Consider the following 27,015-nt stretch of genomic DNA (forward strand, 5'->3'; position numbering starts at 1 on the left):
AAATTGGTCCATACCGGTTCCTCCGCATTCCTAACCATGGCGAGGTCTGGCGTGGTATCCCTGCTGACCGAGTTGACAATTCTGGTGGGGTATTTTGGATCGGTGACCAAGGTGAGACGGCAGGCTGCTATCTGTGCCGCGAGGGCCTTGCCCTTGGCCGTATCTTTGATGTAACCCCATTCTTGGTGTTGTGCATTAAAATCCCCTGCTATGATAAGCGGGTGATCGCCTGTCGTCGGAGCAGTCGTCGAGATTGAAGAGTTTCCGGCAGCGTCATCACAGAACAGCGTCGCTGCTTTTGGCGACGGTTCATCGTTACCTAGGCAACCTACAGGCTGGCGTCTTGAGGAACGCTCGTCCCACGGCCCGTCCGCCAGTGTTCCCGGCAGCGCTGGGAGCTTTGGATAGGCGAAACATCGGACGTTGCCAGTAGCCACGTGGTTTCGCATCTGATTTCCTCCTCCGAGAGCGAGTCACACGTTCGTCTTGCGCGTTTGTCCTCTACCTGCGAGTTCGAGGAACGCCGGATCCGTCCGACTCTGCTTCGGGGGATGTAGGCGCCCAGTTGAAGATACCGTTAGCAGGCCGGATTAAAAGTGACGCCGCCGTGGCGTCGGGGCAGCGTGCTCATCTCGCACTCCGGAGGCCCGGGTTCGATTCCCACCCAAACCGAAATTTATACCTAGTATTCCTCTCAAAAGCACCAATCTACTTTGTTTACAGGAATATCCCTGAGAACTATGACGTCAATTCGAGTATTTATGTGGTTTTGCTCTTTGCCGTCGGCCATTCTCGGTACCATCATTTGGTCACGCCGCCGCCTAGAACGCCGGATTTTCGCGTAATGGGGCATATAATGCTTTCGCGTTAAAACACAGACGACATACACGGCGCCGAAAAACAGCACCGCGTTTGTCGTCCCCGTTTTCTGCGCTGCCCCGAACGGTGAATGATGATTTACTTAGGCCGTGGGCGCACTGGAAACGCCATTCGATGTAAGACTGTGTGTTGATTAATATTTCCGTATAAGCGGCGAACGCTCTCGGTAAAATACAATGGCACGTGCGCGGCCTTTCCAACAGCGCGTTCACATAGAGGATCTTATCCCTGTCTTGGAGCTAGCGATCGCCGCTCTTCGCAGGGTGTACCTGCTCGACTTGCCGGAGCTGGACGCGCCTTCGTGCACCGTGGTGCGCCGCGTCCTAGAACTGCTGCGGCCCATGAGCAGCGTGGTGCTGGCGTGCGAGCACTTGCACCACTTCGAAGGTGTTTGCGACCGCATCGCCATCCTGGCCACGTCTTTCCCGTTTCATTACTTATGGGTAACGAATGCCATGCCGGTAGTATATAGCAAAGGGAAACGAGGTATGCTTATAGGGTCAAATCTGGAAACCTTCCTTTCCTTTTTTTTGGTTACTTCCTAACTTGATGTGACGAGCCTCTGAAGGACCTCCTTACCACGAACTATGGATGGAGCTAGTAACTATATATAGTACGTGCGAGTACGTACTGAAAACTGCTTGTAAAGTACGGGGGTATTACCAGAAGGAAGAAACATGAGCGTAGCGCACGCGGGTCTTCTGCATGTTCGATCCTGCTGTTACTCCTATATATAGGAGTGAAAGGCTCAAAATTGTGAAAGACGAACGATGTATATATACATCGTTCGTCTTTCACAATTTTGAGCCTTTCACTCTGATGAGAACGCATGCCAAACGACGGCGTTGCAAACTTTAGAGGCATCTTGAGAGTCGAGACAAAAGCCGATTTCATTAGGCAGCTCAGGATCCGCCGCTGGTGATTTCCGCCATGTTTCCGTCATTATTTGGAAGCGGAGGAGATGAATTAGCAGCGTAAATGACACTTTGTGTCGGCTAGTGCGTCCCACCTTTACGTTCAGAGGCACGGCATATGCACGCCATGCTGTGTTTTTCATGGTATGCACGCAACCCGCGGGCACCTTTGAGAATAGCCGACATGGAGCATATTGGTTTTGGTCCTCTTGAATGGTTATGGATACGCTACGGGGCCAGACGAGTTTTCCTCTGGAGCATTCTCTGCAAATTGCCTCTTGAAACAAGTGCCGCCAAAACGTGCACCTAAACGAGGCCTTTCTTACATTCTGAAACGAAAAGAATTTTCGGAAGAAAGCGCTTCTGCACATTCAGCAGTCAATTTGGTCTGCTGCGGGGCACGAGTGTTTCCATTTTACCGGAAGCGACATGAACGCAGCCCTTTTCCTGAACATTTTTTGATCAGCCTTCCTCTGTAGTGAATGTCGTTAAGATGCGTTAATTAGCCCAACATGCGATCATCTGGAGGCGACAAAATCGCTTCGGAGAGCTGCTTGGCCGGATTGAAGCTCGGAAACTGCGTTTGGACAGCCGAGGGTGTTATTCTGAATATGCGGACATCCTTCCGCCGTGATGGTTTTCAGAACCAACCGCGTGCTGGCCGCGTGCTGGGCTAATGCGTGTTAAGGAACATTCACCGTGAAGGACCTGAGCGACAAGTACTGCCGCGGCACCACCGTCGTCATATACACGTACACTGACCGCAAGTATGACGTGGACCACCAGCGCTTCATCGCAGTCGAAATGATTAAACACTTCCCGACGTGCAAGCTGGAGCGCGAAGGTCAGCTCGAGTTTCGCATCGCCGAGACGCAGGTCGGCGAGATGTTCGACCGCTTGCTGTACATCAAGCGGAGGCGCAAGTTCCACCATTTCTACGTCAGCGACACCACCATGGACCAGATATTTGCCAGCCTGGGCCGAAAGCACGCCAGCCTGCGGCTTCGCGAGTGAAAAGCCCGAGCACAATACAAGCGCATACGGTATAGAGCGCAGAAAAATATTTAATCAGCACTCGGTTGTGATCACAGGTACATACCCAGGCACGGGGTGCGAGTAATAATGAATTTGATACGACCTGCATTGCTTTCGAAGCCATTAGTTATGTCTCATGCAGTCTCTTTAGCTTCTACTACTTCGTCCCGTCGTTCATCTCGCTATACATCATATTCGTAAGTTTCATTTAGCACGACCTCAACTCTACACCGACTCGGAAGCACGCAGGTTACCGGCCTGCATAACAATGTTTCCGGAAAGCTGCGCGTGCACCGTACTCAGCCAACATCAACGCACTCTCCCGCTTCGTCCAATGCTTGTGTATCTGCTTCAGATTTGTCACGATACTTGGACAACAGCGTGTGGGCACAGCCGCTCGATGAAATCCGTGTGCGCTTCCTTAGTAGCTTCGCACTGTACAGTCGGGTGGGTGACATCCCTCTCATCAAATCCACCTTGCGGGCTCAGTCCACAGAACCGATTTGCCATACGCAATGTGGGCTTGTCGAGCGGCCGCCGACAATTCGACGGTGTTTTGGAGAAACAGTTCATCACTCACGAAAGTGGCACCCAGCTGACGGGCTTTGTTTTTCATAAGGGCAATTCCCTTTGCCTGTGCGCGTACCCGGGGCGTCAGTTTCACGCCTGACACGCGTGTCGAGCAACAATGTGTGCGCCTCTGTTCCGAGCAATCAAACAATAAATCGCGACATAGCCTGTCCAGGGGGGATCGCGTGCGAGGGATGAGCTCGGCTACAGTGGACTCATCAGTACAAAGTAGTTTATTTAGGCATCGGAAACGGTTGCCTAGGAGGCAGACAAAGGCAATTAATGCCTGACAGTGTAAGCCCCCTTCCCCCCATTCCCCGAACATCTCACCCAACATCACTGTAATCGCTGCTAGATTGCCTGCATGTCCACAAAACTTTCTACATGAATCAGTGGAAAGTACTGGCAACAATGCATCAAAACGAAAACATTTGAACCAAGACTATTCTGTATCGCGAGGAATGCGCAACCATGAACGAATGACATATGTGTCGTGAAGTACATGAAAATCGACCAGAACAATGTAACAGGAACAGTAAACAAAACTCACAACTGAAACCAACATGTCGTGCTCACTTATCACCCCGAGAGAAAAAACAAAAGACATTCCAAAATTGTATTCCAGAAAGGTATCTGCTCATGCTGTTTTTAAATGCTTGCGCTGAGACACTGTCTGTAACAACTATTGTCTATTCAAGAAGTCAGGAATTTAGTATGATAATTTTTGTGAACCGTAGTTAGTGCGAATCTTCTTTGTTATAAGTGGTATGCGGGTGGTTGTACGGGTGTTCTTTATGGACGTATTTTTCTAAGAACAATGATGAATTCTCTTTCATATGACTGTATATAACTAACGCTAATTTTTAACATCGAATGTTTGTGATAGTCAAGATTCGATGCTTGTGAAATAATGGCGCAGAGCATGCTGAGCGTGGAATATTCTCTCTTTGGCGCAACACTTTTTTCTGTAGTACATGTAGGCTTTCTAAATTTGTTTTCCATGGTCGTACCCCATATAAGAAGGTAGTAACGCAGACGAGAGTGTGCTAGGGTATAATACGATTGTTTTCTTTTAACCAAGGTGGTCACAGATCCTTTAGTTTATAAGTAACTCCGATTGTTCGTGACATGTCTGTATTTTTGCGACATGTGCTGACCAACTCAAGTGTTCCTGAAACAAGAAATTTATGGGAAATTTAAGGCTCCCTGATTTTCTCTCTCGCACCCGCTCTTACTCGCGCCTGCGCAGAAACATCGAGCGCCGCGAGAAACGCCACGCCCCGTTGTACCTACTAGTAGCTATTAGTACTACTAGCTACTAGTACTATAGTTAGCTATTATTACTGATCCAGCCGTTCACTCATTTGTTGCGCAAAAGTCCCCCTAGCGCATGGCTGACTCAATTACCCAATTGCCCTCAGTCCCCAGCAGCTACGGAGCACCTGACCCAGGCGGCGGTCAGACCTGTAACGCAGCAGAGGGTGCTAAGAATCTCTGGATCCGGACAGGCCACCAATGGAAACTGACCCTTGCAACGTTTAACAACCGAACCCTCTCGAGTGAGGCTAGCTTAGCAGGACTCTGAGGAATTAACAGACATTGGTTGCGATATCACCGGCCTTAGTGAGATTAGAAGAACTGGTGAGGCTTACACATTGCTAAATAACGGCCACGTCCTCTGCTATAGACGTCTCCCTAATAAGAAGCAATACGGGGTAGGATTCCTAATCCATAAGGACATAGCGAGCAACATTGACAAATTCTACAGCATTAACGAGAGGGTACCAGTAGTCGTAATCAAACTTAAGAGGTATAGATTAAAGGTAGTACGAGCCTAGGCTCGAAGATCCAGTCACGACGATGAGGAAGTAGATCAGTTTTACGAAGATGTTCAATTAGCGATGAGATAAGTGGAAACTCTGTATACTGTAGTAACGGGTGACTTCAATGCAAAAGTGACGAAAAAGCAAGCTGGTGAACAAGCAACTGGCAACTATGGCGTCGATTCTAGGAACGCTAGAGGAGAGATGCTGGTAGAATTCGCAGAAAGGAATAAGCTGAGAATAATGAACACATTTTTCAGGAACCGTAGCAACAGAAAGTAGACCTGAAAAATCCCTAATGGTGAAACAAGAAATGAAATTGATTTCATACTGTCTGCGTATCCCAGCATAGTGCAGGATGTAGAAGTTATAGGTAGGGTTAAGTACAGTGATCATAGGTTAGCGAGGGCTAGGATTCACCTCAATTTTAAGAGAGAAAGAGTAAAATTAGTCAAGAAAGACAGGTCAACCTAGAGACAGTAAGGGTAAAAGCAGACAAATTCAGGCTGGTACTTTCAAACAATTATACGCAGCCTTAGAACAGAGAGATGATGATGACATAGAGGTAATGAATGAAACCATAATGAGACTGGCTTCAGAGGCAGCAATTGAAGTGGGAGGCAAGGCACCAAGGCAACAAGTAGGCAATCTCTCCCAAGTAACAAAGGACCTAATAAAGGAACGAAAAAGAATGAAAGTGTCCAACTCGAGAGATAAGACAGAATTTGCAGAACTGTCAAAACTGATCAACAAGGCAAAAATAAGGGCTATTCAAAATTATAACGTGAGAAAAATTGAAGAAGTTGTAAAAAATGGATGCAGCCTGAAATCAGTGAGAAGGAAACTTGGCATAGGACAAACCAAGATGTATGCATTGAAAGATAAGCAGGGTAATGCCATCAGCAATCTCGAAGGTATAGTAATAGCAGCAGAATAATTCTATACTGACCTGTACAGTACCCAGAGGAGTCAGGATACCTCCATTTGAAGCAGTAATGGAGGATACAGAAACTCCTTCTATAACTAGCAATGAGGTCAGAAGGGCCTTGCAAGACATGAAACGGGTAAAGTGGCGGGAGAAGATGGAATAACAGTCAGTTTAATCAAGGATGGAGGAGACATAATGCTTGGAAAACTGGCGGCTCTATACGAAGTGTCCATCGACTGCAAGGGTCCCAGAAAACTGGAAGAATGCAAACATTATACTAATCCACAAAAAGGGTGACGTTAAAGAACTGACAAATTATAGGCCCATTACCTTACTCCCAGTGTTATATAAAATATTTACCAAAATAATATCCAATAGGATAAGGGCAACATTGGACTTTAGTGAACCAAGGCAACAGGCTGGCTTCAGGAATGGATACTCTACAATGTATCATATCCATGTCATTAATCAGGTTATCGAAAAATCCGCAAAGTTCAATAAGCCTCTCTATATGGCTTTCATAGATTACAAGAAAGCATTTGATTCAGTAGAGATACCAGCAGTCATAGAGGCATTACAGAATCAAGGAGTACAGTCCGCTTACGTAAATACCCTGGAAAATATCTACAGACATTCCACAGCCACCTTAATTCTACACAAGAAAAGTAGGAAGATACCTATAAAGAAAGAGGTCAGACAGGGAGACAATCTATTCACTGCGAGGTTGGAAGAAGTATTCAAGCTATTAAAGTGGGAAGGTTTAGTAGTAAAGATCGGCGGCGAATACCTCAGCAACCTTCGGTTTGCCGATGACATTGTTCTATTCAGCAACGCTGCGGACGAGTTACAACAAATGATTGAGGATCTCAAGAGGGAGAGTGTAAGAGTGGGGCTGAAGATTAATATGCAGAAGACGAAAAAGTTAATGATGAATAAATGGGCAAGGGAACAAGAGTTCAAGATCGCAAGTCAGCTTCTAGAGTCTGAAGGAGTATGTTTACCTAGGTCAACTAATCACAGGGAACCGCGACTATGAGAAGGAAATTCACAGAAGAATAAAAATGGATTGGATCGCATACGGCAGTCATCGTGAGCTCCTGACTGGGAGCTTACCGTTATCATTGAAAAGGAAAGTATACAATCAGTGCATTTTACCGGTGTCGACATATGGGGCAGAGACTTGGAGACTGACAAAGAACCTTGAGAACAAGTTAAGGACCACGTAAAGGGCGATGCAACGAAGAATGCTAGCCATAACTTTAAGAGACAGAATGAGTGCTGTTTGGATCAGAGAGCAAACGGGTATAGACGATATTCTAATAGCCATTAAGAGAAAAAAAATGGCACTGGGCAGGTCATGTAATGGGCAGATTAGATAACCGTTGGACCATTAGGGTGGCAGAATAGGTACCAAGAGAAGGGAAGCGCAGTATAGGACGGCAAAAGACAAGGTGGTGCGACGAAATTAGGAAATTTGCGGGTGCTAGTTCGAATCGGTTGGCGCGGGACAGGGGTAATTGGAGATCACAGGGGGAGGCCTTCGTCCTGCAGTGGACATAAATATGATGATGATGATGATGTGCAAAAGGTTAACTGTTATAATAGCCTTGTTATATAATCTGTGAATCCTCTCTTAAAATCAACATGTAACTTGACTCATGCTATATGCAAATGACCCGCCGATGGGACAGTTGTAGGCGTAAGTTATTGGTTAACGTATGGTTTTTACGTAAACTAGCAAGCATTTCTGGCACACTATGTTGTATGTGTGTTTGTATTATGTTGACATAGTTGTCAAAATTACCACTTTTGATGCAATACAAATATTGCTATTAACTTTAAAGGGACTCAAACGATTTTGGCGATTTTGTACAAACGTACCGAATCGTTAGAGTAGGTCCTTCTGATCATTAATTGACGAATCTAAGTGCTCTGCGAAAAGCGCGCAATTTATTAGAAGGATTTAAAAATGTACTATCTGCGTCAAAGGAAACGTGAACAGCAGAGAGCGCGGCCCGAGCATTAGTGAAGGTATAGTGTGCGCCGTCCATGTCACGACCAGTGACAGGCGCGCACATCCGATGTGGCCGCACTGCGCTCCTTTGGGAGTCAAGCAGCCAAACGGCACTCCGGCCACCGTCGCGGCTGCCAGCGATACCGCGCTGCGCAGGTTCGCCGATCGAACTAGTGCATGTGGCTCCCAAGAGGCAAACCGCATGAGCGAATATATCTCTTATGATGACGGTGCTAACTGTACCACGCGCACCGCTGTTCGCGTTTCACTTGACGCCGATGGCACTTATGGTTTCCGTGAACTGTGCGACAATACTCACCATAAACTGCAATATTCTAGCTTGTTACCGTTTTCATTTTCTCCCTTTAAAATATAAGAACCAGAAGAGAAGCGAAATTATCTCACTAGAGGGGGATCACTTAGCGCAGCCTAACCGGATGTGCGCGCCTGTCAATGGTAATCGCTGGACGGCGCGCACTATACTACACTGTACACTGTAAATAACTATAGTACACTAACTATATATACCTTCCACTAATGCTCGGGCCACGCGTTCCGCTGTTCGCGTTTCATTTGACGCCGACAGTACATCGCTGCTGATCGCAGCACATCGCTCGGCTGAATTGTAAGCCGCCCCTACCCATTTGACGTCATTTATCCCAATGACGTTAGTAGGGCGAGCTATCCGATTAGCTGCCCAGGGCGCATCATCAATAATTTTTCCTACTTTATGGTGAACAAATGTTCGTAATAGTTGGAATGTTAGTTAAGAAAGAATGCACAAGAACAATTTCTCACTACACTTAAGCACTTCCGGCACGAAACGCAACAGCGTTTCGCGAGTCCGGTATTAGGGTAAACGCAAGCGCCAGGGACCAAGGCCCGGCCGTTTGACCGTGTCGTTCACGGGATGAGCAGAAGCGCAAATGTGAATGGTCTGCACGGTGCAGCCACCTGGTGGCACAGAGCTTAACCATACACAGTTGTTCGAGCAATATTAGCGCTTAGTTTGGCTGGTTAAGCTCTGCGCCAACATGTGGCTGGACCGTGCAGACCGATCAGGCCGCTCACGTACGTCTAGGCTAAAGTTCCTCCGTCAGCTTGAGTTTATGCCTCCAGCCATCCGTCGAAACGCCCAGCTCGCCTGTGGTTACCGGAATACCAGGCACGTTCGGCGCTGCGACAGAATGCCCGCAACGCACGCTACTTCGATAGCTCTCGCTTGGGGTCGACTGTCAAGCACCTGGCGGAGAGTTTGGAGAGGCTTCGCGCGCTCGCTCCTAGAGAACCGGAAGTCGACGACACGACGTGCCATCATGACGCAGAGCAAATGAAGGCGGAGCTTAGCCCTGATCACTCGGCGAACGAGTTGGAGAAAATGCATTACTATGGACGAGGGTAACTTGTAATCGTCCGTAGCTCTCTTAATCTGAGACGTTTCACACAAATTGTGGTGCGAATGATTAACGTTAGCTGTTCCCTACACGTCTAAAAAATTTATCCGAACCGTTTCAAGGGCCCTTTAAGTATCAGCACTGCTATTGCTTTCGACGCCAGTAGAACATAAGACTGTCCTTGTAATAGGTTGTCTTTTTCCATTATGTAATTATAAGTATACGTATTAATTGATCAGCAAGTATATGTGCTCTGTACGAACTGGCAAGCATACGGAACTGCTAAATTTACTTTCATGTTAAGAAAGAAATAGCAGAGCGCGGGAGGCAGTCTTGTGAAGCAAATCGAACGCACAAAATAAAAGAAAGTAAATGAAGAGCGGAAGCCATGTATATTTCCCTCCTGGTTATGCCCGCCATCTCGTGCTTATTCTATTTTGCAGCACGTTTACGTTCGTCATGCCACACGTAACTAAATTAAGATACTTCCGCTCACGGTGAAGTGACCGCTGAATGTGTCCCCGAAACAGCCATGTAATTGCGGACCACTTCGGTGACAAGCTTGCGAGCATAGAAATACAAAATCGCCGTATTTAGTCTACAAACGCGTTCTCTATGCGGGGAGTCGCTGCAGTATTATCTTGCCGTGACGTATTTTGTAGGGCCTTAATTATCGCAATGTTGGCTAACAGCGACCAAAATATCAAGCGCAGACGCCCGCCGCTTTGGCGCAGCAGATTGGAGTCAAAGAAATAGCAGAGCGCGGGAGGCAGTCTTGTGAAGCAAATCGAACGCACAAAATAAAAGAAAGTAAATGAAGAGCGGAAGCCATGTATATTTCCCTCCTGGTTATGCCCGCCATCTCGTGCTTATTCTATTTTGCAGCACGTTTACGTTCGTTATGCCACACGTAACTAAATTAAGATACTTCCGCTCACGGTGAAGTGACCGCTGAATGTGTCCCTGAAACAGCCATGTAATTGCGGACCACATCGGTGACAAGCTTGCGAGCATAGAAATACAAAATCGCCGTATTTAGTCTACAAACGCGTTCTCTATGCGGGGAGTCGCTGCAGTATTATCTTGCCGTGACGTATTTTGTAGGGCCTTAATTATCGCAATGTTGGCTAACAGCGACCAAAATATCAAGCGCAGACGCCCGCCGCTTTGGCGCAGCAGATTGGAGTCGGGCATGAATTAGAAGGTAGCTGGCCCATGCCGTCGTCCAACTTATCCACGCTGAGGACGTTGATGAAGGGAAGGACTGCTCATCGAAAATGAGGAATATGGGTTTAATTACAGTATTTATATCAGTCTAACATGACTGTTTGAGAAAGTACATCAGTCTAACACGACTGCTTGAGAGAGAGTGTCCTGAACAGCCGCACAACAGCGGTTTTTAAACACTCGGTCCTCTCCCGATACAAGGTGATGCGAACGTTCGTTTCGTCATCGCAAACTAGCCGCCTCCCCCCCAGGACGGTCTACCCACACAAATGCACACACGTTCAAATGTCCGGAGCCGACGTCAGAGGGGCCCCGTAGAACTCGGAGCCGTTCCGGGTAGCGCGTTGGGGAGTTATGGAACAATAGTTGGCCCGCCGAACTCATCCCGTCACAACGGCGATGAGGCTAGAGGTTGGTGGCGGTTTCAGCACAAAGCCTGCTTCATCGAACGCATCCTAGCTGAAGCGACGGAGAGTGGGGGATGCCCACATTGTTCCCCGACACAAAGTAGATTTAGTCACGCTGTGGCTAGAAGTTGGCGGCGACGCTCCCGGAATGTTGCCGCCATAGTTGTAACTGGGTGGCAAACTTGCACTGCAGCTGGCCGTTCTTAACAGTCGCCGATCTTTGGTCCTAAGTGTGCTGGGGACCAGTATATGACGTGGTTCCTAATCTCTTTGTGACAATTCTGAGAGCCTGTGCACAGACCGTGCCCTTTTGGAAAGCTCTGATAGCGGCTACGGAGTCGCTGTAGATATGGGAAAGATTGTCGTCGGTGAGCACAACAGCTATCACAACCTGTTCGGCCTGTTCAGGCTTCCTTGGAATTACCGTCGCTGCATGTCATGTGGATCCGCGGCCGTCCACAACCACCACTGCGAAAGCTTTGTTTCCCGCGTATGACGCCGCGTCCACAAAAGCTGAGCGTTCGCGGTTCGCCAAGGCTTGGTTAAGGAGGAAATGTCTCGCTTGTCATCTGCCCCTGTTGTTTTGGGGGTGTACGTTTCTGGGTATAGATCGGACCGTGATCTTGGCGCGGATGCCCCGTAGGAGGTCCGTAAAGTCTTTTTTTGTGTTTCCTTGAGCAAAGCCTAGCTTCCCTAAGATCGTGCGCCCCGGAGGCGTCGTCGAAAGCTTAAGCTGGGCGCGCTGCTGGGCTTCGGCAATTTCTTCCAGGGTGCTGTGCATGCCCAGGTGCCCCAGCGTCTCGTTGCTGGTGCTGGTCGGAATGCCGAGGGCTTGCTTGGCGACCTTTCTGATTTGGGCATTAAGTCTGTCTCTTTCGGATCGGGACCAATTGAGCATTGCCGCAACGTATGCGAAGTGACAGGTGACGAACGCGCGTATGAGTTTGATGAGATTATGTTCCTTGAGGCCCCTGTGTCTGTTGGCAATTCTTCTGATGAGCCCGATAGCGTTGTTGGTCTTGGCGATGAGCTTCTGAACCGTAAAGGCATTGACGTCTTTAGTCTCTACGATCATACCCAGGACTGATTTTGTCGACGGACGGTACGGCGTGTCCCGAATTGGTTCGTACGGTAATTTCCTGATTATAATCGAAGTCTGACGAGTATGGCCTGCGGCCCTTCTGCGTGGGTCTGCATACGAGCAGCTCCGACTTGGTAGGCAAGCATCTGAGTCCTGTGGGAATTAGAAATTCTTCTACGGTGTTCAATGCTTCTTGCAAGACGTCCTGCACCATGCCCGGGGTTTCTTTGGAGACCCACATGGTGGTGTGATCTGCGTATATGATGTGTCGTCTGCGTATAGGTTGAAAAGCATAGGGGAGATGACCGAGCCTTGGAGGGTGCCCCTGCTCCCCAGCGAGAGAGTTTCCGTGGAGAGATCGGCAAATTGGAGCGTAGCCGTCTTGTTATCCAAGAATGACTTGACGTACGCGCGGAATCTAGTTCCGAGGTTGAGTTCGGTCATGGTGTCCACAACGCATCGGTGAGGGAGGTTATCGAACGCTTTCTCGAGATCCAACCCGAGAATGGCCTTGGCGTTTCTAATGGGTCATCAATGATTTGGTGCTTGATTAAAATCATGGTGTCTGGAGTTGACAGACCGGGTCTAAATACGATGAGGGTGTGTGGTAACAGTCCCTTGTTCTCGAGGAATCTGGAAATTCTGTTCTGAATGGCGTGTTCCGGCGCCTTAACCACACACGACGTGGGTGATATGGGTCTGAGGTTCTCGACGCCCGAGGGCTTGTTGGGCTTTGGGATTAGAACCGTGGTGGCGTTCTTCCATTCCGGCGGGACCCTGCCGGAAGCCCAGACCTGACTGATTCGATCCGCTGGGAACCGGACGGAGTCTTCGTCCAAGTTACGAAGGGCCTTGTTACTAATACCGTCCAGACCTGAGGCCGATGTGCCATTCAGGTTTTGAAGAACGGTCCTGATTTCTTTCAGGGTGAAGGGTTCATCGAGGTCGGGGTTGTCCGCTCCCGTGTACTGGGAACCGGGTGCCTCGGCATCGTTTTCGTGGCTGCTCGAGAGTGGCAGGTATCTCTCGGCGTCTTGCCATAAATTCCTGCTCGTTGGAGTTTTTGAGTTCGCGTTTTGCTATCTTGTCAGCCGTCTTGGTCTGGGAGCTCCTGGTTTGACCTTTGTTAAGGTGTTCGAGCAGGTTTCAGGTTTTTCTCGATGTCATGCTGCCATCGGTCCTTGCTCATACTTCGTCCCATTGTTGGTCGGTAGGTACCACACAGTGGTGCTCAATGTCCTTGTTCAGTAGTGCGATCTTTTTCCTAAGTCTTCTATTGAGACTCTGGCTACGCCATGTCTGCAGTATGGATCTTTTCGCTTCCAGCATGTGAGCAAGCTTAGCGTCCATCCCGATTGTATGGACATCTGTATTTCTTTGGTCGCGTTGCGTCCCGATTGGGCGCTGTGTGGCCTGACGTCACTGTCGCGAAGCGCGCGTGGCGACCGTCTGCTTGGATGTGACGGCGGCGGTGGCGGCAGTTTACTTTGCGGTATCGTGTGGGAAGGATGCCTCTTCTCGCCAAACCAGTGTCTCCCAACACGCGACGTGCGGCAGCCGCTGAACGCAAGCGGCGCTCAAGAGAGGCTGAGCGGATACGTTGCATCATCAGGGCGGCGAGGCGCGTCCGACACCACAGAGTCCAGGGACGCGATGGGCCAACTCAAGAGAGGCAATGCGTTTGAAGCGACTCGCTGCATCTCCGGGTACCAAGGCAAATGAAGCTACGAAGCGCCGTGACCGCCATCCTGCTGCGGCAAGCCGAGCAAGTACAGGTCAATCGAGCAAAGTGGATGACGAGGATGGCCAACTACACCCGAAACCGCCATGGAAGACGTGTATCCTCCTGATCCACAAACGGCGCTGCAACAGTTCACAGTTCCAGGCGGCCACAAACTACTTTAACAGACACTTCGTCCAGAACGACGTTGCAGGCATTTAATAAACAAACGAAAATTCACATAGCAGTGTACGAGTTGTGTGCCTCCGCGGTGTTTCCGACGCAACAAATCGCCATTGGCAATGGTGACAGGCTTCCGCCGTTTCACACTTTAGTCTCGACAAAGTGTCTTCCATTTTTTCTCGAAGCTCGCCCGGTGTTACAATTGGGTAGCGTGGCGTTGTCGGCGGGCTGTAGGCGTCCGGTAGACCATGGCGACCAGGTAGGGACGAGACGATTTATAGTGCGAAACTCGCACTCTTTATTCAATGGTTGGTGAAGGATAAGAAGAGAATGAATTGAAAAAGTACATTGTGACCAGACAGAGTTCGACAAAAACACTTCGCCTTATTCGTCGCATTGCAGCAAAAGCAGCTGGAGCTCGTACTGACGTAGCTCGACGGTTGGTGCGTGCAAGCTTGCAGCCACGAATTTTATATCAAGCACAATTTCAATGGCTGACTTTGGCACAGCCGGAGACCATTAATCGCGATGCTATGCGCACAATCACAGCACTGCCCCGCATCACTCCGATACCAACCTTACAGGAACATGCCCAGCTCAACACAATTGCAGAGCTAATTTTGCAACGTGAAAAAGCACGTGAAATAAAAAAGCAACTTATTCCGGCTGTCGCTGCGTTGCATGCTCATTTTCACTGCGGCTCTCGGATTGACAATCAGCCCTATCCAATGCCTCCCTGGGAATTCACCAGCATCACAACTAATAAGCCAACGAAGTTACGACGCAGCGATACAACAGGTGGTATTGACGAACACAATATCGTCGATGCATCATGCGTTAACACCTGCAAAGTCTATACGGATGCTGCCATTCTCCCAGACGGCGGAAGGAAATCATTCCTGAGTACTACGCATGTATGGACATCTGTATTTTTTGTTTGTTGTTGTACTCCGCCGCCGTCAATGCTGCACTGTAAGAGGAAGCCAGGACCTCTCAAGCTGTCTATACAGCTTTTTCCCTGGCTGTCCTCGCAACACCAGTTGCGGAAATAAACCTTCAACCTTCAACCTAATTTCATCAGCGGCCACCAGCGCTATTTATCTACGGAAGCCGGCGCTCTAGTAATGGAACTTCAAGCCATCCACGACGCTGTGCAAGATGCGACATCTAAGCTGCCTACCATCAAGCAACTAGATATATTCACTGATTCTTTAGCGGCTATTCAGGAACTCAACAAGGTTGATAAGGCGATGGAAATCTGCGAGACAATACACACTATGAATAGTAAGACAGCTACTTGCGTCAAGGTACACTGGATTCAAGGCCATTCAGCGAACCCTCACAACATTGCTGCTGACCAGCAGGCACACTGCCTCCTAATCCTGATCCTCCACCTATTCCCCTCCCACCCCAACCCCGTAACTCGCTCCGAGCCCGTAAAAATGTTCTCCGGCTAACTTGCTCCGAGCCCGTAAAATGTCCTCCGGCAGGACACACGCGCTCTTATCCCACCGTGTGTCTGCTCCCTCCCCCTTCACCTTACTAGGGCGGAGGAAGTTGTGCTTAGGGGGCTTCGGGACGGGGTGGCCCTTACACCGGCTGTTATCTCAAGGTGGAACTGGTCGCATTTACCACTGGGTGCTACGTGTCCATACTGCTCCGTTCCTGTGATGGAAGCAGATGCATACCACCTAATATGGACATGTACTGGTTTAAAACCAGCTATGACCGCTGGATACATGACAACAGATTCCACAAAACACTGCTTCAATTCATACACAACACAGGCCTCACAGCACACATATAATACACATATACGCATGAAGAATTATGCCTTAAGGGCAAGTCTTTATCGCAATAAAAAAAAAAAGAGTACATTGCGGGGCCTATTAAGAACGCCCACGAAAATTGTAGGCGGGATCTTGCTCACATCAACGTCACGTGACATGCACTGAGACTGGTCGGGGATAGGCGGCTGATCCCTGCTCCCAGGTGAGCTTGCACGGGCTTGCCTCCTCTGGCGGCAACCCACGGAGTCTGGTCGGGGATAGGCGGCGGATCCCTTCTCCCAGGTGAGTTGGGACGAGCTTGCTTCCTCTGGCGGCAACCCGCGGGTCCTGTTTGGTTCGCGGAAAGCGTTCTCCCGTAAAGTTGGACAGTTCGTGGAAAGGGTACTCCCCTTGTTTGCACACACAAAGCCTGTCATCACTGCGGGGCGCCTGCCAGACCGGCAACCACACGAGACAACCATAGCAAATTAGGAATCCATCCTCCGTTTTGATTAGGCACGGTCTTTGAGCATTCTTTTTGCCCGGGCGGTTACACGTCAACCGTAACAGGCTGAACCGCTCCTACTGCAGCTCCCGTAGACACTAGCGTCTCTAGTAATTATTGTATGAAGCTATGGCAAAGGAAGTTTCAGCTTCCCTGCAGAGCCGCTCCCGCCGCAGCTTAGACTCTTCGTTGACTGGACCCGACCGATTTGTGCCTCACCCATTTGAAAGGCCCAACAGTTGTCAAACTTAGACGTGGGCAACATGCAAGACTTAAGCAACCGTTTCTTCAGGGGCAACAACCTTCATGGAAGGTCCGAGTCGAACAGTTCATGTCGTCGTTGGTGAGTGGCCAAAGATCCTGTACGTTCATTCGGTCTGTCCCCCCCCCCCCCCCCTGTTCACGGCCCCAGGTTACATGTTCCTCATAGCAGGACAGACTTAAAGCGAAGCTTTCTTTGCCTCGCCCTTTACCGCTGTGGTAAAGGACGTCGTCTTGCACGCGGCGTCGGGCAGTGGTTTAGAGCATTTATGCACACGGAAGGAGCATGCATGTGGCAGAGGAAACGCGAGAAGCTCGTTTAGACCTTTGCACCGCGTCGAATGTGCACAATGCCCTCCCTGGGCGTCGGCACATTAGCCTTTTGACAGCGCTGTGAATTATGTGGTTCGGATGATTGTTTTGTGCTTGCCCTTTATTGAAAGGTGTGCTGTTCTGTACGTTGTAACAATATAGGCTGTGGCAAAAGTGCATTGTGTTCAACACCGTGGGTGATGACCTTTTTATATTTGTTTACGTCAAAGCGCGGCTGCGAAATCATGTTCCTGAAGTAGCCGTCCAGACAGACACGCGCACTATCACGTGATGGCAACAGATGTCTTCTCGAAGCTGTGTGTCCTCCGGCCCTCTGATTTAGCGCACGCCTACAGGACCCTGACCACACCCAACTAGGAGAAAATAAAATAAGCCGTTGCACATGTACTCTTCCGTGGAAAGGTGTGCGTATCTGTGCTTTAAAAATTATCTATGTGCTGACATATGCACAGATTTAATGCCGAGCTTACTCGCTTATTCTGGAAAAAAAAATGTTCTGGCAGAACTCATCTACGATGCGAATAGTCGAAACGCGTCACGTATTGCTATGAAAAATGAAGTCAAAGGCAAAAGAAAAGGAATACGAGTTTGCTTGTGTCAAGAACGGAAAGCTGTTCGTCCGGCGCAACTATCGTAGCCGGATTATCACGATTGTTTCTATCGACGACCTAGAAAAATTACGATAGGCATTCCCGAATGCAAGAGTTGCTCACCTGCTGCCGTTATCCCATGGCAAACTGCATTTCCTAAGGAGGCTATCGTGACTGATTCTTTCCTCGATTGCAAGACACATTGTGATAAGAAATTTTCTGTGTGCCACTTAAATGCACAAAGCTTACAAAATAAAAAGGAAACGATGTATACGTTTCTGCAATCGATTAAACATCAATTTGACTTGATCGCCTTCTCTGAAACCTGGTTCATGAATGAAACAGATGTTATTGAATTCACAGGATACAAACACACATCTATTTTTCGTAATGGTATGCAAGGTGGAGGCATCATAGTCTATGTGAAGGAACACTTGAGCTACAGTGCGATTTCTAACTATTGCCCAATTAGTCCTCATTATGAAACAATTATGATAAAATGCGACAGTACATTATGTGTAGTGGTATATCGACCTTCTTCGGGAATATTTTCTGTTTTTTTTTTTCTTGAAGCAATGCTAGAATGTTGTGTATAACATAGTCGGTTGTTGTCACCGCCGGTTTTAACATAGATGTCCTATGCTCTGATTTCAATAAGCAAAAGCTTTTTGATATGTTTCTCTTGTACGGTTGTGAAAATGGCATTCATGTGCGAACAAGGGTAACAAAAACATCCGGAACTCTACTAAATCTGTTTCATGAACTGTAACTCGACTGATATAGAATCTGGTGTCTCATTAGCGGCGTGCGGCGTCAGCACTTAACGTCAAATGGTAAACACAACCCGCACCACTCCAAGCGAAGCCACAAGCTCCCAACACGATTTCGTGGCGCGTTTTAAAACACGCGAACTCTATATGATAGGGGGTCATCGAACAACTCGTGTAAGCGCGTGAAGTGGTCCGCGATGTCACAAAATCTTCAGAACCACAGCCCAAGCAGTAGACGTTTTCTACGCAAGTTTGTGCCACCGAAATAGCTTTCCACAGAGGTACCGCAGAAGCTTCAAGTTCTCGGGCAAATTCGACGCGTTAACTTGCGTCACTACAAATGAACATAAACCTTTCACGCAATTGTTCGTTGCCAGCATGCTTAAGTATAGGAAAAATAAATCAAACGGCACTTCAGAGGACCTGGCACAGATGAACGTTGAAAGCCAGTAATATTCATGTAATACTAGCACCGAGAATCGGTGCTTATGTGCAGCTCGAACCCCGAATAAAGCTCTACTGGCTAAATTTTCTCTCTATTTTCGGTGATTTCGTGTTAAGTGCTTTGTTTTCAGTTAGGGTCTATGGACAGGCAGGCTATTTGATAACCAAACGTTTGTCGTAGTTCATCAACAACTAAAGTCTGCTTACCGCGAGCACTGACCTGACAACCTTAAGGTACTAAAAGTACTATACTCAAAGGAAAAGACAAAAATTTGGGGGAAATAATCACAATTATTTTGTTACTCAAGAAGTTGATTTGAATAAGATTTGTTACTCAAGAAGTTGAATAATTCATAGAATGTCCAGTATGAATGCTGCAAACAGGCACTCTACTGGCTTTAAATTATTAGCTGGAATTATCCGCGCCACATGGAAGCGATAGTATTCACAACTTAGAATATTCATGCATGCAGCTGGAAAATCGGTCGGCAACTACATTTCTATTGTTTCAATCAGCTTTGCCTTACACTGGACGCGAATAAAGAATATAATTATTGATGTAGTTACTACAATCGTAAACAAGCTGTAAACATCGCGCATATAACGATACATTCTTAAATGTTAGCAGATATGCCGATACATTGACAGATTATGACGTATGTGCTTGAAAGTTAAATACTGCGAAACAAATACTGCAAAATAATCTTTACGCGATATGTTTATGCAAGTAGTACGCTATTAGCGAAACGCGACATTGCACAAGTTTTCTGCAGGTTTTACTTGGTTTCACTTGCCAGCAATTAGCCCATTTAAGGAAAAGCGGAGCTCGTAAAAATCCCAAACCAACGTTTACACCTCCAACAGGCAACGTACTTCAGTCACCTACACGAAGTAAAAAAGAAAAAGAAAGGAACGCCACTACTAAAAACATTGTAATACTGTTGTGCTTGCCTGTGACCAGGCTGAAAGATGAACAGTTATAGCACCTGTCATACCAAACTAACGAGCATGCTGTTCAATAAATAAATAAATAAATAAATAAATAAATACAAGCAAAAGAGGACACACGAAAAGTGGCTGCCTCTTGAAGAGCAAGCTAGCTCTAAAAGCTTCCGTTGCCAGCTCTCTCGACACACCCTCCTTTCGCAACAAAGCCAAAAAAATTCAAAGTCAACTCATTTAAATTCGGTCTTCTTCTTTGAGCACCGGAGAGCTAGCGGCCGAGCGCTCCGTGCAATTCGTTCGAAGATCAAGATTTTCTGTTGTTTGCCCCCATCGACGTCACCGCCAAACAAGATAACCGCACTAGAAGTCATTCCCGAGCGACAAACGCGCTCACGAACGGCGAGCGCCAACAGAGCAACGGTTTTTCGTCGGCAGACTCACCATTTCATCCGCTCTCCAGCCGACCACCACTGGGCTTTCGTATTGTCCAGAAGAAGCACAGGACTGCGACACACGAATGCGCCATCCGCCGAGGAACACAGGTAGAGCCACTCACGCGTTACCGAAAACAAACGTCGAGCCAAGGAGATGGAGCCCGTAATTTCTCGCTCTCTTCCCGCCAAAAATCAGCTTGGCGGGAAGCGCGAAAATGTCGATGCGCCCGAGCACACGGCCCTCCACATCAATGGTGCTCCACGGACTGCGCGTTTGTCCCTACCTATCATAACTGTATATCGTCTGCTGGGGAATCACCCGTACCTAGTGACGCAATTCAACCAATTAGAGTACGCATGTGCGCACGGCACTTGAAGCGGCCAAGCGGCCGGGCCAATGGCCGTACGCAGCGCCCCCCCCCCCCCCCCTCCTGGTCACAGGGACGTGGCGACGGGGCCGGGGCTTGCCAGCACCGTTGGGTCCGTAGTGGCGCTAGCACGGCTAACACCACGACCAGGGATTCCCTATATACATGGCTTCGTTATGGGTGTTCTGTGATGTTATTCTGCGGTCGTGGATACGATGAATATTTCGATAAGCTAGCTTTGTGTTCTTCGGCCGATCAAATATTGTTTTGTCGCTGTTCGAAGAGTTCCTTCCCGTGTCATCGGGAGCCTTTCCTCGTCTACCTGCCGCGAGGTTATTCTATACAGAAGGAAGAAATTAGATGATTGTTTCGAGCTGGTCTGTCTCGTAGCCATTTGTGCGTCTGTCTTGGGGAGGGAGGACGCCATGTTGACCATGTATCGCGTCCACATGGAGGGGCAGGCCAGCCGGAGTGCGGGCTGTTGATGTTCGTGAAGTTGTCAGTAGGCGGAAGTGCGAGCTTTTGCCTTGATAAACGACATATTTATGTAACAGCCGGAGGTATATGCGCCTGGTTCGTACTATGCCGGCACACCACTCTGTTGGCTCTTCGACTTTACGAATGACGCCCATTTGTTCCATCTTCTCGAGTTCTCGTTTTACAGGCTCCTGAAGCGGTATAGGAATCCTGCGCGGTGCGCTTATTGCAAATGGAAGAGCATTTGGTTTAAGCCTTATTGTATACTCCCCGGGCATAGTGCCCAAGTTGTTGAAAACCTGAGGGCACAAAATTTCGTAGCTGGGTTTCTTGTGAGCCACAGAGTCAACGAACTTGATGACTCCTAACGCTTCGAGAGCCGGCAAACCCAGCAGTACATGGCGCAAAGGACTGACCACATAACACGTTTGGCACGAAGTTTGTCCCCTCCAAAATATGTCCGCCTGAAACTTGCCCAGAACATTTAAGCGGTCACCGCTAGCGCCAGTCAAGACCTCGTCGGCCTTTTCCAAGCTCGTGGGAAGTCCCGGAAATGATGCTGGAATTACGGACACTTCTGCGCCTGAGTCGATCTTTGCAAAAACAGGCACAGAGTTCAGTAATACCTGAACGTAACGAGCTTTGGCGCGAGGCGCCTCGACCGCGCCCAAAAAAACCTCCCCACTGTCCTTTTGTACAGACGACACTTGTACCTTTCGCTGGTAGCCTGGAGAAGTCCCTTTGAGACACGCCTTGCCGAAGTGTCCCTTTAAGCCGCAGTTGAAGCACCTCTGGCCTCTCGCTGGGCAGGCTGTCCTTGGGTGCGAGTTGCCTCCGCAGAAGATGCACGGTCCCTCGGAACGAGCTGATGTCGGCCGGGTTTCCTTGCTGCGTTGCGGTTTCCTGCGGTAGCCCACTGCGTCGACATTGACGTCCTCACATGGCTTGCACGGTGTGTATTCGTGTACTTCGTTGCAGTTTCGAAGTTCTTCTTGCTGCTGCTGAACGGTCTCTTTAAGGCGGGCCCTCGCCAGAACTGTGCGAGAGACAGCTTGGGATCCATTTCGAGCGACTCGGAAAGTTTTTCATCCCGCAGGCCCACGACGAACCGGTCCCTGATGAGGCGCTGCTTGAATTCTCCGAAGTCGCATTTGTCCGCCAAGACGTGTAGAGCAGTCAATTGACTCGCCAGGCATCTGGTGCCGCTTGTGAAAGCAAGCGCTCTCGTAAACAACGTTGCTCTCCTTGATGAAGTAATCGTCGAACTTCTTTTTGACCAGCTCAAATTTCTTCAAATCTTCTGCAGAAAGATTGAAGGTGGCGAAGATGTCCCTTGCTTGTCGACTCATGGTATAAAGCAGAGTGCGTACTTGGGCGCTCATTCAGGCCCGACGCATAGCGATAGTCGTCGAAGTGCAGTATCCACGCCGGCCACTCTGAGGTAGTGTCGAAGTCCAGTGGTGGCGGCTGCTGAAGACCCGGCGGCGATGCAGTGGCCATTGCAGCCTCCCTTTCTGACGACTTCTCGACGCTCTTTTCAATCGTTTTTAAAAGTGGGTGGTTCGCATAACTTCTGACACCATGTCGTATCGGCGCCCGCTGCTATCAGTGCGTGATCGACGAAAGACAGGAGACGATGCGCGAAAACCACTTTCATTTTGCAAAAGGGGGGATGTGCTGGAATGTATTTCTCTTCGGCTGAAAGCACGCTCCCGCAGGGCGCGCCGAGTCATTAGACAGTTTTAGTTACACGTACGTAGAGGCTTCACGTACGCAAACGTGAAAAGCCTACGTACAGTCGCGATCAATTTGAAGGTTATCGCTCGAGCTGCGACCGGCGAGCCTTCCAAGCAGCATAGCGGCCGATTTCGGAACTGCGAAGATAAAAATTGCGCTGCCTTCTTCCCCTCTTACGCTCGTACAGGCTGCAACCGTCACCCCCAAGACTAACTCGACACATTTTTGTGTTTGTTACCGTTTCATGGCAATGATGTGGGCGCGTCCCTGCCTAATGCATACATTGGCTAACAATGACGCCTCTGTGCAATATCTGATAAGGCAATCGAAATGAATTCGCAGGTTATCTCGTGAAGGGTGACGAAATGCTGCGAGTTGCCAGACGGGAGTGACACCTGCTCAGGGAACAGCAAAAGAGAGAGAGGGAAGCTATCTGATGTTTCCCTCTTGACTGACGGTGATGACGTAACGTGGCGCTGCTCCTAGTTTCGGTCGCCGCTCGAGCGATCACCTTCATATTGATCGCGACTGTACCTTACGTGCACGCCATCTGAAACGCCTTTAGCTACACGTACGCGACGCACGCCAAGAGGTACCCCGCAGCTACGTCTATCGGGAAATGTGGACACGGCGGTAGCCAATTGAATCCTGTCGCCGTGTTTCGATGCAAGCCGTCTGCGCGCGCGCGGCCCGCTATCGCTTGTTTGTGATCTCGCGGAACTCCCGCGCGAAGCTGTCTACGTACTACGCAAAAAACGCACGCAAAGAATTGGATCTCACGTACGTCCGTGAGACGCGCGCGCGCCCGCTACGTTTTACGCATGCGCACTGCTGACACGTAGAAGCTCTACGTACGCAAAGCTTCTACGTACGTGTAACTAATGGCGTTTTTCACTGGTCGATTCGGAGCAGGATTTTTTGCTCCGCGGCAACGAATCCGAATTTCACTGGTCGATCTGGAGCGGGTTCGCGCGTTCCACTGGTCGTTTCGGATCAACTCGCTCCGCGCCGGATCGCTCTCACTTGCTCTGCCGCCGAGACGCGGATTCGGGCGGAAATAGAACGCGTCACATGACGTCACTTCCGTCTTCAAGCGAAATCGGTACCCGGTCGGTACGCACAACATTGTGTTGGGCATAGTTTGCGGAACCCACGGAGGGCGGAACCGGTTTGTGTCACGTGCACGCAGACTTCCTGTGTGATCTCCCGCGGAGCGTTCGTGCGCTCCACTGGCAGACTCGGATTGGTGAAAGCCGAGCGCTCGCTCGAGGATTCAGGCGGCTGCTCGGATTGGCATCGTTTTCGTAGAGACAGGACACCTTGAAGACGCGCTTGGCAAGTACCGTTCCGTCTGTCACAATGATTCATTTTCTACTAGAACAGCACATAAAAAGCTGTTTTAGCTTTATTATTACGCGAAAACATGTTTTGTTCAACTATGAGAACTTGTTATTGTGTGTACGACTATATGTTTCGTAAAAAGCATCAGCGGGCCGCTAAAGTTGGAGGACAGACGACAAGGTTCGCGCTCGCTTTGAAACAGTTGGTCGTCTGTTCTTGCTTTTCTTCGCTTGGTCATGCATTGTGGGTGAGTAAAGATGTAATATGCGTGAATGGAAACATTTTATGAAGATTTTACTTTGAGAACGCGTTATTTGCGTAGCCATATCCACGTTTTAGACTCTTAGAAGCCTCTTACAACACCAGCCAACACGAGCCTCGCAGACACATATACCGTCATTCCCATGACGGAACGGTGCCCCCTTAAGAAACTCCCATAGACGGTGGCGCCAGATTTCCCTCTTGGTGTTATAGTGAGAAACTCTATGGTCTAGGCTAAAGTTCCTTCGTCAGCTTGAGTTTATGCCTCCAGCGATCCGTCGAAACGCCCAGCTCGCCTGTGGTTACCGGAATACCAGACACGTTCGGCGCTGCGACAGAATGCTCGCAACGCACGCTGCTTCGATAGGTATCGCTTGGGGTCGACTGCTAAAGCAGCTGGCGGAGAGTTTGGAGAGGCTTCGCGAACCGGAAGTCGACGACACGACGTGCCATCATGACGCAGAGCCAGTGAAGGCGGAGCTTAGTCAACACCTTCTAGAGAACTTAAGGCCTTCTGGCTGACCCTCTCCCCTTGAGCTACGTCACGCAAAAGAGACCTATGTATAGAAGTTCCGTGCAGCGTGCTACGAAGCTACGAGCGGCGCACTTGGGTTGAAAAGGATGCGCGGAAGGTATACAATGGTTAACCCCGGCTATTCGGAGAAGATCGAGGGGACGATGGCGGCGACAACAATTCGATTAGTTCCAGGAGCCCTGCCGCTCCTTGAATAGCTTCGGGGTTAAACAAGTCCCGGCATGCTCGGCCATGCTGTTGCATGCTTCCGGGCGTAAATTTTTTCTAGACGTGACCAGTGCATGTATAGTCTCAACACTTGTGCTGTGCTTGCGATTGTGTGTATCGCGAGTCTTCATTGCCCCGGAATATGGAGTGCCATGCCAAGATATGCCTAATAAGTGCTGCGTGCCCAAGTGTCGGAGCAATTACATGTACAAATCGGGGCAGAAAAATCATGTCTTCAAGTTACCGCAAGATGAAGAAGCCCAGAGTGCCTGGATTAGGGCACTACCACGTGCAGACTTCATTGTATTACCGCACTCCAGGGTAAAATGTTCAGAACTTCTTTAAATAGTTACTTTTTAAAAAATACGGTAAGGTGAATTGCTCAATTACAGAAAGTGTCTTTACCCAAAGTGATGATCCCTCAGAGTTCGACGCCTGCGAGGATGGACACAAATGTGAATTTGTGTTAAGGCACCTTTTGTGGTGTAGCACGAATATTTTATTGAACTACTGCTTCAAGATGAATGACAACATATTGGATGCCAATGCTAAGGCAAGGAAGAGAAAAGCTGAAACTCTGGAAATAAGGCAGCTGTTTCCTTGTAAATAGCTGCACGAATGTTTTATATGCCATTTCTAAACTTATTTGAGTTGTTGTAAGTTAGTGGACTGCGGTAATTAGTGCGTCGAAAGCGAAATTATTCGTTTAAGCATAATCTAGATTGGAATAAGTACATGTCCCCAATAAAATTGTTCGTACGCAATTGTGAAGCTAATCGAGTGCGTTACATTCATCACTGCCGTGCCATAAAAAGCATAAGTACAAAAATAGAGAAGGAAATGTTTTTATGTATTCAATTTTTTTTGAAGTAATAGGTATGAAGTACGGGGTATAATAATAATAATTCACAAAAAGCGTACATTAGAAGGATGACAAAGCGCGACGTCTGCGATCCCTTCATTCAACACGTATCCCCAAGCGCGCCGCCGGCCTCTTCGTGACGTCACTCGCCGAGCACTCAAGCCGTCTTGTCTAGGAGGTGTTAGGTGTGTTGTAGCCCCGATCACTAGGAGAACGAGTTGAGGAGGAAATGCATGACTATGGAGGATGCTAACTTGTAATCGTCCGTAGACGTTTCACACGAATGGTGGTGCGAATGATTAACTTTAGCTGTACCCTACGCGTATACAAAATTTCTCCGAACCGTTTCAGGGGCCATTTAAGTACAGTACACTGTACCTTTAAACGTCCTTCAAATATTTCTTTCGTTTTTTTTTTTTAGGCTTATAAGGAAAATGCTCGGGTAACTGTATTTAGAAGCTGTTATTTTTTTGTAATTAGATCTTACATGTGTTAACTTGCCACATATTGTTTCTTTCATCCATAAAGGAAAATTTCAAATTTCCAATCCATTTATTAGCAGCGCCGTCTTTACAGCACACATTTTCACTTTGGTGTGCGTGCTTAATGTTGCAACCCATCGTCTGCTTGCATTTGTATTGGAGACCGCATGACTGAGAAAAAGCGCTTATCACAGGACACACCTTCACACCAGGCGAGAATATCTGAGGAATTGTTGGCGCGGAAGCCCAGACAGCCGGCGGCTGCCGAATGCTGCGGTAATGGCTGCGCCCTGTGCGTCAACGACGTTTACGAGCAGGAACTGGCAATCTGGGAAATGGAGTGCATGCGAGAACTGCAGTACGGACCTGGCCGCCATGAACCGGTTTGTGTTGAACACATCATATCATATTACTTTGATTGTATTGTCATGTCCTGAATGTTTAGGTAAACCACGCGCTGTCCTTGCATATGTAAGGTTACTTCGACTCTTCGCCCCACTTGTATGTGCTGGTTGCTGC

At 48.6% G+C, this 27,015-nt stretch overlaps 2 protein-coding genes across 12 annotated transcripts in view; one reads left to right on the forward strand and one right to left on the reverse strand.

The window, feature by feature from the left end:
* The window catches only part of LOC126539353 (neutral amino acid transporter B(0)-like), a 156,706-nt gene extending 136,214 nt beyond the window's left edge, over nt 1–20,492 (reverse strand). For all 3 annotated transcript variants that reach the window (XM_055075510.2, XM_055075509.2, XM_055075508.2), the window contains exon 1: nt 20,234–20,492. In XM_055075510.2, coding sequence (XP_054931485.1) covers nt 20,234–20,236 — 3 coding nt within the window. In that variant the 5' untranslated portion in view covers nt 20,237–20,492. The remainder of the gene's footprint in view (nt 1–20,233) is intronic.
* Nucleotides 20,493–21,996: 1,504 nt separating this feature from the next.
* The window catches only part of LOC126539349 (NADH-cytochrome b5 reductase-like), a 40,182-nt gene continuing 35,163 nt past the window's right edge, over nt 21,997–27,015 (forward strand). For 2 of the 9 annotated variants that reach the window (XM_055075524.2, XM_055075525.2), the window contains exon 1: nt 26,052–26,879. In XM_055075524.2, coding sequence (XP_054931499.1) covers nt 26,664–26,879 — 216 coding nt within the window. In that variant the 5' untranslated portion in view covers nt 26,052–26,663. Of the gene's footprint in view, nt 22,024–23,947; nt 24,144–26,051; nt 26,880–27,015 lie in introns of those variants that run through there. The other 7 variants (XR_008614305.2, XM_055075526.2, XM_055075523.1 and 4 more) reach the window with 6 other exon arrangements.

This window comes from Dermacentor andersoni, chromosome 11, assembly GCF_023375885.2.
Source record: "Dermacentor andersoni chromosome 11, qqDerAnde1_hic_scaffold, whole genome shotgun sequence".
In the NCBI taxonomy this organism is placed as follows: domain Eukaryota; kingdom Metazoa; phylum Arthropoda; class Arachnida; order Ixodida; family Ixodidae; genus Dermacentor; species Dermacentor andersoni.